Source organism: Aplidium turbinatum, chromosome 5, assembly GCF_918807975.1.
Source record: "Aplidium turbinatum chromosome 5, kaAplTurb1.1, whole genome shotgun sequence".
Taxonomy (NCBI): Eukaryota; Metazoa; Chordata; class Ascidiacea; order Aplousobranchia; family Polyclinidae; genus Aplidium; species Aplidium turbinatum.
The window spans coordinates 36,929,286-36,946,482 of NC_137476.1; the positions used below are offsets into that span (position 1 = coordinate 36,929,286).

Genomic DNA, 17,197 nt, shown 5'->3' on the forward strand with positions numbered 1-17,197 from the left:
ATTCAACAATTTTGTAAATTTTTTGACCAAATCCGCCCAAAAATGGAAAACTTTGTCTGTTGGCACGAAAGGCAATTATTAAAACGCAATGTGTAAACCAGGGGTCGGCAAACTTTTTCTAACAGCGGGACAAAGCCAAACTTTACATGGTCTTGGCGGGCCGTAGCCTATTAATACCAGTTTTGATAATTTCTGAGGCATGATTTCAAGGCGTTGACGTAGCCTAATGCCTTCAGAATATCGGCTAGTAATATCCTTGACGGGAATCTGCTGAACAAATTCTTAAACATCAAAATCTTTGTTTACTGCGCGCACAAATACTGCCAGCTCAGCTGTAGGCTTATCTGTCGTGTCTGCGTGCTCTCATCTATTGCCATTGCGAAGAACTGTAGATATACAATCACTTTTTGTTAGGTTTATTGGTTTTCCTTTCCTTCGTAACAGAGAATTTTGCTGTTTTAAAGCTATTTTTGATTAGATTAACTTTGCCGTTCCTTGTTTGACCCATTAATTTGGAAAAAATAGTATGTTTTGTATCATAATGGCTCTTTTTGTTGAGTTCTTTGATATTTTTTTTCAACTCAATAACTTACTTCGGTCACAAGCACGTTTTTAACGTTCGCGTTTTGTCGCTTCTACCTTTTTCTCGACCTTTGCTATGTTGACGTGTATTGTTTTGATATGATGGTCAGAAATAAAAACAACTGAACTGAACTGAACTTCTTTGTTTATACAAACAGAAACGCTGCAAATCAAAGACGTGGGCCTACTAAAATGATTAATGAAAAGTACTTGTTCTTCCATTCGATTATACTGTAATAAACCGCTGGCCTGAGCACATATTATTATAATTTGTAAAGGAGCGGCGGGCCGGATGATTTTTCTTGGCGGGCCGTAAGTTTGCCGACTCTTGGTGTAAACGATTTCAAATACTAGGAATGCAACAATGTTATGGGGGGTGTGGGGGGCTTCGCCCCCCAGAAGTTGGATTGACTTTGACTGCTGCGCCTCTGGGCCCACCTACTTTTAAATGGTTCCTCCGTCCCTGCATTGTGACCAAACGTTTTCAGAAAGAAATCAGAAATGTCGCCGTATATAGAAGCCGCAAAGTTTTCCTTCATGTTTTGATCTTAGACAGCAGTTCTCTTGTCGTAGATTAATGTGATCAAAACTTTGTTGTCAGGCTAGGTCAGATGAAATAATGAAAAAAAATCAACTAAATATTGAAAGTGATTTCAAGATCAAGTCGACAAATCATGTCACGTGTTTGATGTCATTGTTTTTTAATGATATGTTTACGTTGAAGTGAAGTGAGCTAATTCCTTCCAGTTCGGACGTGACCATTAACGACAAGATAGTTGTTGAAGTTATTCAAAAGAGCACATAGCTCTGCAATGTAGTTTGGTGTTTCTGAGCATAATATCTCTACCGTACATTGGAGCAAGCCATCAAATAAAAGGATGTTGCAAACTAAAGGAAGTAAATTGTTCGTTTATGTGAAGGTGGAAAACTGTTGCGTTGCGTGAGTCAAGCTTGATAAAAAAAATAATCCTCCTTTCCGTTGTTGTAAAAGTGTGGGAGGCAATTAAAATTTCCGTTATTCATGTGCACGTATTTTCTACGTAATATAACGCAACCATAACGCTCAATCTTGACACAGGTAACTGAGATTAGGTTCTTACCTAGCAAAATTGGTTTAGAAATTTACTTTTGTCTATGCACAAAAATCAAACGTTACTTTACGGTAACACATCGTTTTTAAAGAAACAAACCATGAGTGCAGAGGATATTGCTTCCTCATGCATCAGCAACCAGTCACTGTGAGACTTATCCAGGCAGCAAAACAAAAGGTAAATTAATTTGGTAAGCAATAGTTTGCATTATCGTACTTTACAGTTTGCAGGAAATTTTTAAACAAAAATGCTTATTTTAATAAAAGGAAGTATTTTGATTATTTTTCTATTTGCTTACGGTGGGTGTCAATCATCCGGAACTGGCAACACTTATGCCGGCCAACCAACCTTCATTTGCAATGCTGGTGGGAACGATGGGTCAGTTGGTCAACCACATGTCCACTCCAATGGCAATATTGCCCAGGGGCGTCCCGGTAAGACTGGAATAAAGGGCGTTCCAGGTGCTAAAGGACAAAAAGTAAGTGTTGAATTTTTGTAAGGCGACATACAAAGTTTTGTCATTTCTTAATCGCATCCATGTTTTTGCCTAGTGATCATATATTAAAGGCCAGAAATTCAATTTTGTGTCATGTAAACTAATAAGTTTTAATGTCTTGATACATTACTTCAAGTCTTTATACTGTACATTTTCCCGATAGCTTAGTTGGTTCAGCATCCGACTTTGTGCACGAAGTAGCCCCAAGATGAAGACGAGCTAGTTCGACTCTCGAGGTGTGCGCTTGAATAACGCATTTCAAGCATATCTCCCGGTCCAGCGTCGCCTAGTGAAAGGAATAATTTACAGATCATAAAACTTTGACAATCGGAAACTTTACTTTGTCAATCTCAGTAACCAAGCATACATCAGCGCTTCAAAACCCGTTAAACTATGCAAAACACTATAAGTAGGCCTATGCTAAACTGCCAGGAATATCAATTGGAATGTTTCAGAAGATGAAAAATAATACTAAATGTGGTTAATGCTTGAAACCTTTTCAGGGAGAGCAAGGAACTCCAGAAGATGTCAGTGAAAGATTACGCAAGCTTGAAAACGAACTAGAAGAATTTAAATGTAAATATTTATTTGTAAACTCAATATGACAGTAACCAATATTCAAAACAAAATTACCTAACTGTAATTAATCAAGAATTGCAGTGTAAATCTTTGTTGTAAATGGTCTACCAAAATAACTTTGAAATGAAATTAATTATCTTAATATCTAACGTAGCTTATGCTTCTAAAAACCAACCTGTTTTTATGTAACTTACTTTTGTGTGCTACAAATATAACAGTTGTACCATCGGTTTTATTTAATATAGAGTAGCTGAAAATCTATTTAAATCATTAAAGTAAGCTGGATTCTAATTCATTTTTATTTGAATTTATTCAAACAGAGTAAGTTCTATTGAAATATCTCCTTTATTTAAATAAGCCTCAATGAAAGTTAAAGATGGTCTAGCCTGGCTGATCAAAATTTAATTTTGCTTGTACAAGATTAAACTAATTTGCAGAAAAATAAATTAATTTGCATTATAAGACACGCAACTGAATAGTTTATGTACTACAGTGAGCATAATTGTTTGGGTTAGACGTATTTGAAAAGATGCTTCTTCCGCTTTCTTGATTTGTGATACAAAAGATTAAACCTCTATCAACATATTATAACAAATGCTTCATTATCTACAAATTCAGCTTCCCTTCGACCGAATGATTCTGCAGACATTTAACTGATGTTTTCAGTACTATAAACCTTCTCCTCTATAATAAGCAAATATTTAATTTATGGTTAAAGCATCGTTGATCAATCCTCCAAAGTCATGTGACTACATCAATGGAACAGCTGACCAATCAGGAGTCTACTTGATATCACCTGACAATTCAATCGTGACGCCGTTTTATGTTCATTGCAACTTCACTGGAACAACCACAGGTAAGATGCTAAACAATGTATTGCTTTATATTATTATAAATGCAGCAATTGTCTAAAATACCCCCGTAACAGATAGATAGCATCATACTCTATGCCTATTATACGTCAGAAAATGAAATAGTTATTATGACAATAAGGTGTGTCGATTTAAAGAGTAAAAATGATTTTTTTTTTTAATTTCAGATGAGACCTTATTTAAAAATATTTTAAATATTTAAAAATATGTGTATGGCCGTGAATAAACCAAATCCAAAGTTTTTTTTTGATTGAACAAAATTTTGCTTGGTAAATCTTTGTTTGTTTTAAATAGTGATAAAAAAACCACAAATAAAAAATACTTTGTTTTTTTCCCCGATTATTGTTTCTAATGAGACATGTGTTCTTTAATTCCATAATACAGTCAACCCCGCTTAATCGGCCCACGTTTAATAGGACCACCCGCTTATTCGGACCATTTTGCACTGGTCCCGAATCCAAATCCATTTTTCTGTACAATTTTCCCCGCTTAAACGGACCACCCTCCGCTTAAACGGACCACCCTCCGCCCTAAAATAGGCCTTTATGGTTAACGTTTTTTACTTTTTGTACATTTTTCTGCGAGGTGACGCGTCAAGAGTTGATGTGGGCAACGTGCTCGCTAAGCCATTTTAAAGTGAAGTAGGCTACAGATAAACAAACGCTTGTTGTCACTTCATAAGGTCAATTGTCATCTATCAGAATTGCAGTAATTGTGATGCAGCAGCGAATACTGTACTGTACAGAAGAATGAATGCTTTTAGCGCTTGAATAAAAATGGCAGCAATAACTCGCGTAGATCGAACACTTAAAGAAAAAATAGACATTCTTAACAAAATGAAAAACCAGCCTTCGGGAACGTCAGAGAGGAAGTTAGCCGAGATTGTTGGCCTACCAAAGTCAACATTAAGAAGGCTACGTGTACAGGAGAGGAAATTGCAAGATCCATGGGCAAAGCATGAGAATAATGGTAGTGCAGCTACAGCTTCGCGTAAACGCCAACGAGGTGCTTAAAATGCTTAAACTATTTTCAAAAACGATGAAAAAAATAACGAAATTCGTTCTCCCCGTTTAATGGGACCACCCGCTTAATCGGACCAATTTGGCTTGGTCCCGATGTGGTCCGATTAAGCGGAGTTGACTGTAATACGATGTTTATTAATTACTAGGAAGTTTTTCTCCCTTTAAAGATCATTTTTCATGTTCCACAAGCTATTTTTTTCCCAGATTCACATTTTTGAAAATTTTTACAGTTGTTTCTCAATATTTAACGTTATACGCGTTAGTACTATAGTATGAAGATAAGCATCCTATTGCAATTTGTTAATGTATTTTTTCCCATGAACTAATGTAAATACTTGTAGACCAAAATTAAGTCGCCTACCAAAAACAAATCAACTAACATTAACGATTACGAACAGCAATAACCAACGATAAAATGACAATATAAAACACAAAATAATGGTATTTTCTTAACCAACAAGTTTCATCAAGTCTTGTTTTGATTCATTTCTTGACATCATGCGCCGACTTGCTACTTGGCCCCTGATGCAACTCTCACGTCTTTCATGCGTATACACTTTTCCAGCTGCCTTAGTGACTTGCTTAAATGCTTAACGTATCTTTCAATTGACTGACCATGACAAAGCCACTGTGGAACATTCATAGGTTCGTTAATTGAAGTAAACTTAATTCACTTGTACAACAACCTTGCAAAGGCTTTAATAAAATAGAAAGCAACTACATCTGCAAATAAAAGAATACATAAATAACTGCTTCCGAACGTACATAATGCTACAACAACAGAACTGAATGAATGAACAAATAAAGAAAACGTAGAACCAAGGCGTGCAGAAAACAAGGCAATAATTAACTGAGTAATAAGCTTGAGGGACAGAGCGCCGTGCTCAGAAACACACGACATTCTCCCCCTCTCAAAATTGCATAATATATAGCACAACCACGCAAAATATAGTTCATAAGCGTAACTTGGACAGCAGGCGTGATTTTACCTGAAATCAAAGCAGACTGCTAAAAATATGGCACTGCACCATAACGATCAACCGAACGACGAATACGAGTAGATCTGCGTAAGTGTGTTGTATCAGTGGTGGGCGAAGACGATGACATAGAGTGATCAGTAGTTTCACGTTGTACAATGTTGCCATCGTCACTACGCACACTTAAAAAATTTACATCCGGTGATGTTGAAGTCACGTCATTATTTACAAATCCATTGGGTAGAGCAATAGCCTCACCATTCGCCACTGGAGGAGGCAAACGTATTAAGTTTGCTTCGACTGGAACATCCTGGTCAACCGGTAAAACAGGTTCATCCGATTGTCTCAATGGTGCAATATCTTTGAGAGAAACCGTTGTTTCTCTGCCAGAAGGAAAACGAACACGAGCATAGTTAGGGGTGGCATGCATGAGCTCTACTTCGTCAACAACAGGATCATACTTTGATAAACGAACATGACGCCGTAGAAACACTTTATTTGGTGTTGATAACCATGTCGGCATAGAAATTCCAAATGACGATCGACGTTTATACACAAATAACCTTTCGTGAGGCGTTTCATTTGTAGCGGTTCAAAACAAAGAGCGGATAGAATGCAAAGCGTCGGATAGCACGCTTTCCCAGCGCGACATGTCAAGTTTACGAGACTTTAATGCTGATTTCACTGCAGACCAAATTATTCCATTATACCTTTCACATTGTCCGTTTCCAGGAGCATTGTAGACAGACGTTCTACTGCATGCAACACCATGACTATTAAGATACGATGATAGTTCTTTGGACATGACAGCCGAGCCCCTATCGGAGTGTACATACGCAGGCATACCAAACAACGCAAACAATTGGTTTAAACAAGAAATAACAGTTCGCGCATCAGTACTTGCACAAGGAAACGCGAAAGGAAAACGAGAAAATTCGTCCACAACTGCATGTATTTGTTCTTGGACACAGACGGCATAGGGCCTTTGAAATCTAAACTCAGTCGCTCAAACGGCTGGGTAGCTTTAACAAGATGCGCATTAGGTGGTTTATAAAAGTTAGGTTTGATTTCTGCACATACGCTGCAGTTTTGCACCGTTTTCCGAACGTCCTCGACAGAATAAGGTAGATTTTTAGTTCGAACAAAATGAAGCAAACGAGTTATACCAGGATGGCATAAAGATACATGAATATCGTGTAGCACATTATTATGCATCGTAGCAATGTATGCTCTGGACAGTGCATCGGGAGCGGAGTTATATTTCCCAGAGCGGTAAACAATGTCAAAATTGAACTCACTTAGTTCCATGCGCCATCGTTGCACTTTATTGTTTTTAATTTTGTTATGATTTGTGCTTGAGTACATAAATGAAACTGACCTTTGATCCGTCACAACCGTGAAATGACGACCACTTAGGAAATGCTTCCATTTTCGTACTGCTTCGACGATCGCTAAAGCTTCCTTTTCTACGCTGGAATATCGAATTTCACTCTTGTTTAGCATCCTCGAAAATAAAGCTACAGGGCGTCCTTGCTGATTCAGTGTTGCTGATACTGCGTTGTCGGATGCGTCGGTTTCAAGCACAAACGGGAGTTGTTCATTTACTGTCCCAAGAGTAGCAATGCTCAAATCTTTTTTCAACGTGGAGAGAGCTTGTATAGCTTGCTTATCAAGTGGAAAAGTTTTTGACAAAACCAGAGGTTTAATTTTTTCCGAGTACTGAGGGATCCACTGCGCATAGTAAGCAAACATGCCTACCACGCGCTGAAGTTCTTTAGCAGTGTTAGGAACAGGCATTTCGATAACTGGTTTTACTCTTTCAGGATCTGGTTCAACCACATCTTTCGAGATGCGATATCCTAACAATGTTATTGTTTCTACGCAAAAACTACATTTGTCTTCATTAAACGTTAGATTACAGTCTTTTGCAGCACCCAGGAAAACTTGAAGATTTTTATCGTGCTCCTCGCGCGTCTCACCACACACCGTAACGTCATCAAGATAGGCAAATGTTCCTTTGCAAGCATATTTCGAAATGATTCCATTGATAACTCGTTGAAAACAAGGCACTGCATTCTTAAGGCCAAACAGAATCCTTTTAAAGTGATACAGCTGTCCGTTGGCTTCAAAGGCGGTGTACTCTTGTTCTTCAGGCAGCAAGGGAACTTGGTGATAAGCGCTGCGTATAGATCCAGAGTAGAAAACCATTTGTACTGAGAAACTTTATCTATAATGCTCTGCATGTTCGGAATCGGGTAGGCATCAAGCAAAGTAAATTTGTTTACTGTTTGACTGTAGTCCACGCACATGCGTTTTTTTATGGTTTTCATTTTTTACAATTACCAATTGAACACGCCATGGTGACGTGCTTGGTTCAATAACATCATCACGCAAGAGTTGAGCGACTTGATTCTTAATAAAACTTTATAAATAATAAAGCTTAATAAAACGTTTGATGGTTGGCAAGCACTTTACTTGATCTATTGTAAGCTTGCAAGTCAAAGGTGGTTCGTACACCCTGTCGGACCAGTCGATTAGCTCAATTAGAGATGAAGTATCTGGGTTAACGAAAGGTGTCTTTCTGGGTGGTACTGAAACATCTCCAAGTGTGTCATCATCTCCTCCCATCAGATCTATAATCTTTTGTACTCCAGCTTTTCTCTCCTCAATGTCTTCAGAGCATAAAAGAGTCTGGATGATGTTTTCGCTGAATGCATACCATGCTGAACGTTTGATGGTTGGCATGACAGCATCCACTACTGTCTTGTTTTGCATCCGGACTAGCCGGAATTGGCGCAGAATTTGACGTGGCCCTTCGATCCAAGAGTGCTTAATTTTAATATTGAACCAACAGGGATAATATACCCCGACGACAAATTCTACCATCATTCCGATAGCTCAGTGGTTACGCGCCGGGCTCAAGATCACACGGCGCTGGTTCGACTCTCGGGGTGTGCGTTTGAGCAACGCATTTCAGGACTGCTCTCCATTCAGCGGCACCTAGTGAATGGAATAATTTCTCGGCAACAAGACTTCAACAATCGGAAAAACTTCACTCTGCCAATCTCGGTAACCGGCCCTGCGTCAAGTGCCTCTACAAGTATGCGAACAAGTACCAGGAATAACCTACCAAGGCTTTGTCAGTCCGAGGATAAAGATTCAAAACCAAACCAAACCAAACCATTCTTAAATTATGAAGAATATTGCCTTTAAGGCCATGGTTTGAGATCCATATTCTGCAAACCCTATTTGCTGTTGCCAGCTACCTGGAATGGCTCACAGGACCAATCTCAAGGAGAGCCAAACCAGCAGGAAGCTTTCCTGTTTTAACGGCCTCGGTAATTCTATATCCATAAGCTTGATCAGTGGACAGATCCGTTATAACATTTTGAGATAAAGCAATAAGGGGTTCTCCAATGGGAAGTTTAACAAATGAAGTATCCACTTCAAGTGTTGTGGCAATGTCTAACATCTTCCCAGTGTCACCTGTCCACTTGTTGTTAAACAAGGTCTTTCCATCGATTGTTTTCATTAAATGCCTTAAGGGTAACTCGTTGGTGTGGAGGGCACAAATCAACCATATCAGCTTGCGTCTGAGCTTCACTTCTACCCAATGGATAACACCACCCGCCCAGCCAGTATTAGCATTCGTGGAATCGCTTAGAGTTCTGCAGACATAGTGCCTGCAGACTTTTGTCAATCTCTTTATTACCGAAAAAATCCACGAGATTATCTGTAATCACTTCAGCAGGATTTTTTGTTGGAAGATCCTTTCACAGGAGTGAAATAATAAAGATATCTTCCTCCTGGTTCACTGCATACTGAATAGTGCTCTTCTTTGATGATGCTCGGGAATTGTCTGTTTGAATTGTCTGCTTTTATTAGAACCTTTGTCATGTATTGGAGGCCGTTAAAAAAGATGCATTTAATGTTACCATCCTTGCAAAACTCTTCAAACTCTGCATCCAAAGCGTTCATGACTTTTAATTGGGCTCTTTTGACTTTACTATGATCAACTACATGTCTCTTGTCTTCTTGTGTGATCAAGCCACCATCCATAAAGGCAGCAGTGGTCATAGCAGCCGATGCACGTAGGCCAAGACCATATCTAATGCTCGTCATAGCCACATTACATATTTCTAATGTGTTGTGTTGTAATTTATTACAAGATTTGCTTGGCGTTTCTGTGCTTGATGTCACATATTGAACATCACCAATATTTTCATCAACGGAGGACATGGTTTGGTTAGATGATATTGAAACCTCTTCCCTAATTGTTTCAAAATCCTCCACAATCAGTCTTCTTCTCTCATCTTCTTGTCGTTTCTGTTTTTTGACCTGCCTGTTGTGCTCACTGCTTAGGTGTATCTGGCAAGGCAATCTGATGTGGCCCAATTGATCCGATCTTATTTCTCTGGCCGTTGATAAAAGCAAGCTCTTTCCCTGGAATCTTCTTTTCCTTTGGGCACGTACATAATATGTGAATTTGTATTTGCAAATATCTGCTCAGCAACCAAACTCGGAACACGAAATAATGTTGCATTTACAATTTAAGATATCAAAAAGCCTGTCAAGCTTTGCAATAAATGCCTCTTTGACTTGAATCTTTCCTTTTCCAAGAGATATATCTTTGCCTGTTCCCAGCTCAAATGAATCTTTTTTAAGATTGCTGGTCGACACGTAATAATTACTGTAGGTATGCAAAACAACAATTTGCTCGGCCCCATCTTTTCAATTGTTCAGGGTAAATGTCCATTGCCAGATTTGATAGAGGGTAGTTTCTCACATCCTCACAGCTTCGTTCTCTCAACAGTAGCCCATATCTCAGAAGACATCTCAGAATGGGAAGCTCAGAAGGCAACATCTCTTGACCTGTTGCTATAAGATTGCTCATATGCGTCAAAGTCCCTTGTCTAGTCCTCTACTTAGAAGCCATCTTTATTAAATTTATTTTCAACAAGTTAATGTAAATATTTTAACCTTGAAAATAAAGTAAAATACAGCGTGATAACAACGTGATAATGGTACCCGGTCAATTGGTCGACAGACAATTGGTCGACAGGACATTTGGTCGACAGAACGATTCATTTTAGGGTTAACTAACCCTAACCTTAACCTAATCTAACCTTAACTCTAACCCAAATGTCCTGTCGACCAAATGTCTTGTCAACCAAATGTCTTGTCGACCAAATGTCTTGTCAACCAAATGTCTTGTCGACCAAATGTCCTGTCGACCAAATGTCTGTCGACCATACGTCCTGTCGACCAAACGTCCTGTCGACCAAATGTCTGTCGACCAAATGACTGCCGACCAAATGTCTGTCGACCAATCGAATGTCCACCGTAATAATAGCGTGATAACAACGTGGTAACAGCAATACAAAACAACGATATGGATTTACAAAAATAGGCATCTGATATAAAAACAAATCTTGAAAGCTGAAAAAGTATCTTTAAATGAAGACTAACAAATTAGAAACAATTTAAAGTCATATTTATATGGAATTGAAGAACTTATAACTAAAAAATGACCATAATCGGAACAATTTTTTTTTATTTGTTGTATTTTAAATAAACGTAAATTTACCAAGCTAAATCTTGTTTAATCGAATAATAATTTTGGATTTCAATTATAGATATCTATAGCCTACACATGTTTTTATATACGTTCCCTCGCATAGTTCCAAAATAATTTACATCAACACGCCCTATTATGACAATGATCTTAACAGCGTGTTCAGTTTTCACAAGATCTCAAAAAGTTCTGAAAAACAAGTAAAAAAATAAATCTCTTTCAAAACTATGACGAAAACATGAATACACTTTACTTTGTTTCCAACCAAAACTTTTAATCAAATTTAATGATTTTCCGCAAAAATTTCAAAGCTAAAAAGTTCAGTTGGGTTTATATAACAATGCAACAGCCTTAATAAAGCTATCGTGAATGCAATATAATGCCAATTTACATTTTGTGCCCAAGCGCAAGCGTGTGTTTGTTTTTGCAGCTGAAATAAAGTGAATTATCGCATTTTTGTTTATTTCGGATTTAAACAAAAATGAGAAAACCTGTGTCTCAAAAAACATTTCATTAAAAATTTCCATCTGTTTTGTTTGTGAGGCCTGGATTTGATGCTCGCTCTTGAACTAACAAATATATAGAAATAATGCACAGTCGTTAAACACACTGAGTGTTATAACGTGACGAAATCCCAATGTTCCCATATGATGTTATTTGCATTTCAGAGACCATCATCTCACACGACAGTACGAATGAGATCAGTGTCCGCAAGTGCCAATCTCAAAGATGTTACAAACGGAAGATTAAATATGACGTCACATTTCCTCAAGCAATTGCTTTGATCAAAAGATCACAGAGTTGCAGACAATTTATTAAAGTAGGTAGCTTGAAGATAGCAATGATATTGCTTTCCACATCAAAACTTCAAGTTTGAACCAAAGAACTAACAACGAAGAAATGCAAAATATTTTCAACATTTGTTTAAATATGCATTAATATTAACTTAATGGCATTAATATTAACTTAATGGCATTGATATTAACTTAATGGCATTAATATTAACTTAATGGCATTAATATTAACTTAATGGCATTAATGTTAACTTAATGGCATTAATATTAACTTAATGGCATTCATATTAACTTAATGGCATTAATATTAACTTAATGGCATTAATCGGTTTGAATATTAAAAAGTTTGAGCATTTATAAGAAATATTAAACTTTTTTAGCAGTAGTTGCAATCTTTATTGGATGAAAGTGGAAACGAAAGTTCAACCTTAATGCAGTATGTGACTTCATAAGCTTTGTTGTGTATGTTATCCGCTCTGAGAGCATTGCTGACTGCAGAGGGGGCCATGCTGATAGTCAGCATTGTCACTGTGCGCAAATCGTCTAGAAGCAATACAACAACTGGAATGCTTTTACTTTAGCATTTATCGGATGAATATAACAAGTTTTGCTGAAAAAGATTAATCGGTTTCCCTCCTCCATTGAAAGCAAAGTATTCATGCCAATAGGTTGATTAAGCCTTAGTCATTATGCTATAAGTTGTATAATAATCGCAATAAAAAAAAAATTATCTTCATGCAATGCTGCAAAAAGTACTTCAGTTCATTTTTATTGAACAAAATTTGTTTTGAAACCATTTACTGACAATCAATAAAAAACATAGAACTTTTTCGTAGGATAGAGCTAAAAAAATGTTTTTCGCGGCTGCATCAATCTTCAACTAGATTAGGCTAACCTATTTCTACTTTACGGCAAATACGAAAATAGGCCTATGATAGGCCACAAAATGCCTGGTAAGCCTGCACTTGCACTAATGATTAGAGATGCAAGTTCTGCGAGTAAGCTTCACCAACCTTATGTTGTTAACCCTATCTTAATACGAGCTGATTTCGTACGCGGAAAGCACGTCACGGGCTATCTTAGCCCCGTGCTAATTAATCGCTAATAAATGGAGCTATGAATATCACAGAGCGAAAATATTTTACAAGATAATAGCCATGTGTATTGTGCGTATGGAAATTAAATTTTTACCCAATAAATTTATTGAAATAAAGTGTTTGAGATGAAAAAACTTCAGAAAGTCGGCTTTTATTCTAATTTCCCGAAAATAGCTGCAAAATTGAAATTTTTGAATTATTACGTAGTCATAAAGTATAACATAGAGTAGTGCTAAACTAAACAAAAAATTACTTTCGCTCATAAATATAAGCCATTTTTGGGCGTTTTTACATTTCAAAGTATTTGCACTAACATTAACATATATATAACCAACATTGCACGAAAATGTCTGGCCTCCTGAGACGAAATCATTATCGTGAAGGGCAGGAAGGTAGAAAAATTGCGAGTTTAGGTTTAGAAAATTCGCAAAGAATAAAAACTAAAAGTCAATAAATTTCACATTTCTAGAATATTTCCTTCTGTGAAATATTTCACTACTAGTGTGGGGCGTCCTCATAAAGCCCCGTGTGGCTACAGATAGGGATAAGTTGAACAGCTACAGATAGGGATAACTTGGACAATGAAACGTAACTTTCTATTGCAAACGTAACTATTGCAAATTATAAACACTTGTTTAAAATTGAGTTTTTAACACTGATGTTTAATTCATTTTTTTCAAAAGTTTGTTTTCATCTTAACTTTTCCTTACTTGCCATGTTCCTTATCAATTCAATGTAATGTGATAAAACAGCTAATGACGTCAGGTGTGTTTTCATTCAGTATCGATGTGTTGCATCAGTCATGTTCCAAAAATTCAACCCAACATACGCTGCCTGGTTGGCACGTGATGGATCAGCACAGATATACTGGGGAGGAGCTACGTCACGTAGGGACCGCTATTGTGCATGTGGAGAAACTGGTGAGGTAGTTTCATTCATTAATGGAAATCTTTTTGCGATGATGTTGAGATCATCGACATACAGTTCAAATACAGGAAACGAAATATCAACAACATCAATTCAGCTAATGTCAATTTAGTAAAATGTTAATCTCAATGTGTTTAAGATTATCTACTAAATCAAAACTACGTTACTTTTATGGCTAAACATTTCACCATTTTCATGCGCATTGCAAGGCAGATAAGTTTTATACCACACGCTGTAATTCCAGGAGGTTATAGTGAGCTGAACAATTTCAAAAAAAAGATTTTTCTTGTGTTTTATTCAAAACACCTTTTTGCGGAACGTTTCTTAGCGTTTTGTATTTGTTGACCACGTTCCTTTTAACACGGCCACGCACAAAACGTATCAGATTAGACGCAATTTCGAAATCACATATAACCGAAGAATGTGGTGTTAAAATGACACAAAATATTTAAAATTTGTTGATATAAATTTAACTTCTACAAATAAATCTCATCACAGCTAAAACAAATTGGTCTGATTAAAGGCGAGCGATCTAGGGTAAGGTGAAAACTCAAGTTTGTTAGAAATTAGGCTTAGCACCAATGAAAAACAATTTGGCTAATCTCTCTATATCCAACAGTTGACAGTTTTACTTGAAATAGCTTTACACGGCTTATAATTAGATGAAGCGTAGGATGCAGAAAGCGAAATATTACCAATTTTATTTTGTTTACTCCATGATAAAGTTGCTTTAGCATGTCGTTACAAAACTACGTCTTCCGTAACTTCAACTTAGCCACAAAAGACATCAGGTTTCCACTTTTTGATTTGCTGCTGTTGCTACTCATCACAATGCTCTACTTTCGTTCCAATTCAGTCGTGAACAAAACATAAAGGACCTAACGAAACTTTATATGTCGATATTTTTAAAATACAGGTACATGTGAGAACAACAGCTTCAAATGTAATTGTGACAAGAACATTTCCCCTGGAACGTCGGATGAAGGATATTTGACGGATAAGGATTCGCTTCCAGTGGCGGAATTGCAATTCGGAGACACTGACCACAGTAGTGAAAGTGGATGGCACACACTTGGTCCGTTGATATGCAGTGGACGTAGTCAGGACTAGAACTAATGCGCTGTGTTGAAATACAGCGTAATTGTTGACTTTATCAGAAGCTGATTGTTTATTAGAAAGTGTATTCACTCAATCATTGTTCAATTATTGTCCATTCTACTTGAAAATTATACTTATAGATTAATCATTGAATTGTATCCACTATCGCGTGTTGTTCCTCCTGGTGTTAACATTTACAGATTTTTTGCAAGGATTCTATTTCAACGAAACTTTCTGAAAACTATACTCTTGGCTCAAATTACTGCGTTAAACCATGTGCGAAACCCAAACATGTTTCAATTGAAAACATGGCTTAAATATTTTTGTGTGTTTCTGTTTTTGTTGCTTTTTGCAACAAAGGACTTGTTTGGAAATAAAAAAGACAAATATTCGCTTTTCACAAACACTTCATCCTTAAATTTCAGGCATTGTGATTTCTTGTTAAATCTCACCAGAGTTATGACTTAATAAACACAAGAGTGAAAAAAAGAAATTTTGCTGTATGATAACAATGTGTGTTTTATAATACAGTAGTGCTGTAGCCTATTGCAGATATGCGTTGCTCTTCAACACCTTAACAAACGGACAGTGAAGGCAGCCATATAGATGCGCTGTCAAGTAGGCCTATACATTATCATTTATTTGAATCCATTCCTTTGCTGAGTTCTAAGCAGGAATAAGGTAAGTACCATTTTAAAACGTCTATATGGTATTTATTTATTTGCATCAGACTCAAGATAGTCTATATGATATATCCAATCTCCATATTCGCTTACAGAAGATTGCGCATCAACATGGGTCATCTGTTTCCATGAGTAACGGTTTTTAGCCATCTCGCCCAGTATCGTTAAATTGAGTTCGGTCCATGCCTGGATGCTGTCATGTCATCGCCTTGGTGGTCTGCCTATTTTTTCTTCCTGTTCACTTTACCTTCCATGCAGATTTTGCTGACTTCGTAGTTTGAGCTTTTGGTATGGCCGAAAAGTTTTAGAATTTTTGATTTCATAGTTGCAATTGGGTGTAGCTTTGTTATAGTCAATAGTTCTTCTATTTTTATGTGGTCAAATAGCCAGTTGTTAGTCATGCTTTTAATGATGTAAATTGGGAAAATTGTGATTTTTTTCAATGTTACGGAGGTCCAATTTATGCATTCTAGACTGCTATCACGACTGGTAAAACGTAAGTGTTGACAATTGTTGATTTTAGTTGGATTGGGAGTCCAGTGGAGGTTGAGATCGTTTTATTCTTTTCAAATGCTGCCCAGATCCATATTACAATCACACATCAGAAGTAAAAACAAAGCAATTCCAAATAGCTGAATTACAATGAGCAGAGATGGGCAAGATCACTAGTTTTGGTGATCTTTAAGATCAAGATCACTTTTTCTGTAGGTCTACTTGAAACAAAAAATGCAGTTTTTTATTAATGAGATTGCAAACAATATACATACTTAAGTAATCTGGTTGAATATAGTCGGTACTATTAACTTTTACTTTTAATTACTCAATCGCTGGCTTCAGAATTATAGTGAATTAAGGACTGTTGCTATTAATGCTATGAATGCCTTTGAACTAAACCATTTTTCACCAAGTTTTTGTCTGGTTCAAATGCAAAGCATTTATTCGTGTTAAGTGGTTTTAACTTTCAATGGATTATTTCAATATTTATTGCACCATTTACCCATCTGGCAACCCTGATACTGATGTCTGCTATCAAAAACGCTTAGAAGTCTGTCGTCAGAAATACTGCTCCATACAAAGATACAACGGTAATACAAAAAAGAGGCAGCATATTATTTCACATTTAATGTATTTGTTTATACTCGGACCCTAAACAATTCCTTGGTCTGGTTACTTTGTTGCAATAAATCACTTTACAAGACCAAGTCGACTGTGAAGTTTATTTTTTTTACATTGCCAATTGCCATTCTAATAAACTTTTGAAACATTACAGTAAGATTGGGTCAAAGAAAGCAAACAGTTTTTTAGAATTTAAAAAACACAAATGTGAACAACGTTGAATGATTTTTTTATCATACGTCAACATAAAGTATACAAGTAAGTTTACTTCTTTACAGCCAACACACA

General features: G+C 36.8%; 2 protein-coding genes across 2 annotated transcripts in view; both read left to right on the forward strand.

Annotated features, from left to right (window-relative positions):
• LOC145771234 (uncharacterized) overlaps nucleotides 1-17,197 on the forward strand; it is a 194,556-nt gene that overhangs the window by 55,353 nt on the left and 122,006 nt on the right. The window lies entirely within an intron of this gene.
• LOC145770332 (contactin-associated protein-like 4) lies at nucleotides 1,904-15,589 on the forward strand. The gene is made up of 6 exons (XM_082581936.1): nucleotides 1,904-2,151; nucleotides 2,673-2,745; nucleotides 3,467-3,604; nucleotides 11,863-12,014; nucleotides 13,867-14,005; nucleotides 14,929-15,589. The coding sequence occupies exons 1-6, from the start codon at nucleotides 1,921-1,923 to the stop codon at nucleotides 15,120-15,122; spliced, it is 927 nt and encodes a 308-aa protein (XP_082438062.1). The 5' UTR covers nucleotides 1,904-1,920; the 3' UTR covers nucleotides 15,123-15,589.

Coding starts and splice junctions, on each gene's coding strand:
- LOC145770332 (XM_082581936.1), top strand. CDS start 1,921: ATGCTTATTTTAATAAAAGGAAGTATTTTGATTATTTTTCTATTTGCT. Junction 2,152..2,672: donor CAGGTGCTAAAGGACAAAAA/GTAAGTGTTGAA, acceptor AAACCTTTTCAG/GGAGAGCAAGGAACTCCAGA. Junction 2,746..3,466: donor CGAACTAGAAGAATTTAAAT/GTAAATATTTAT, acceptor TTATGGTTAAAG/CATCGTTGATCAATCCTCCA.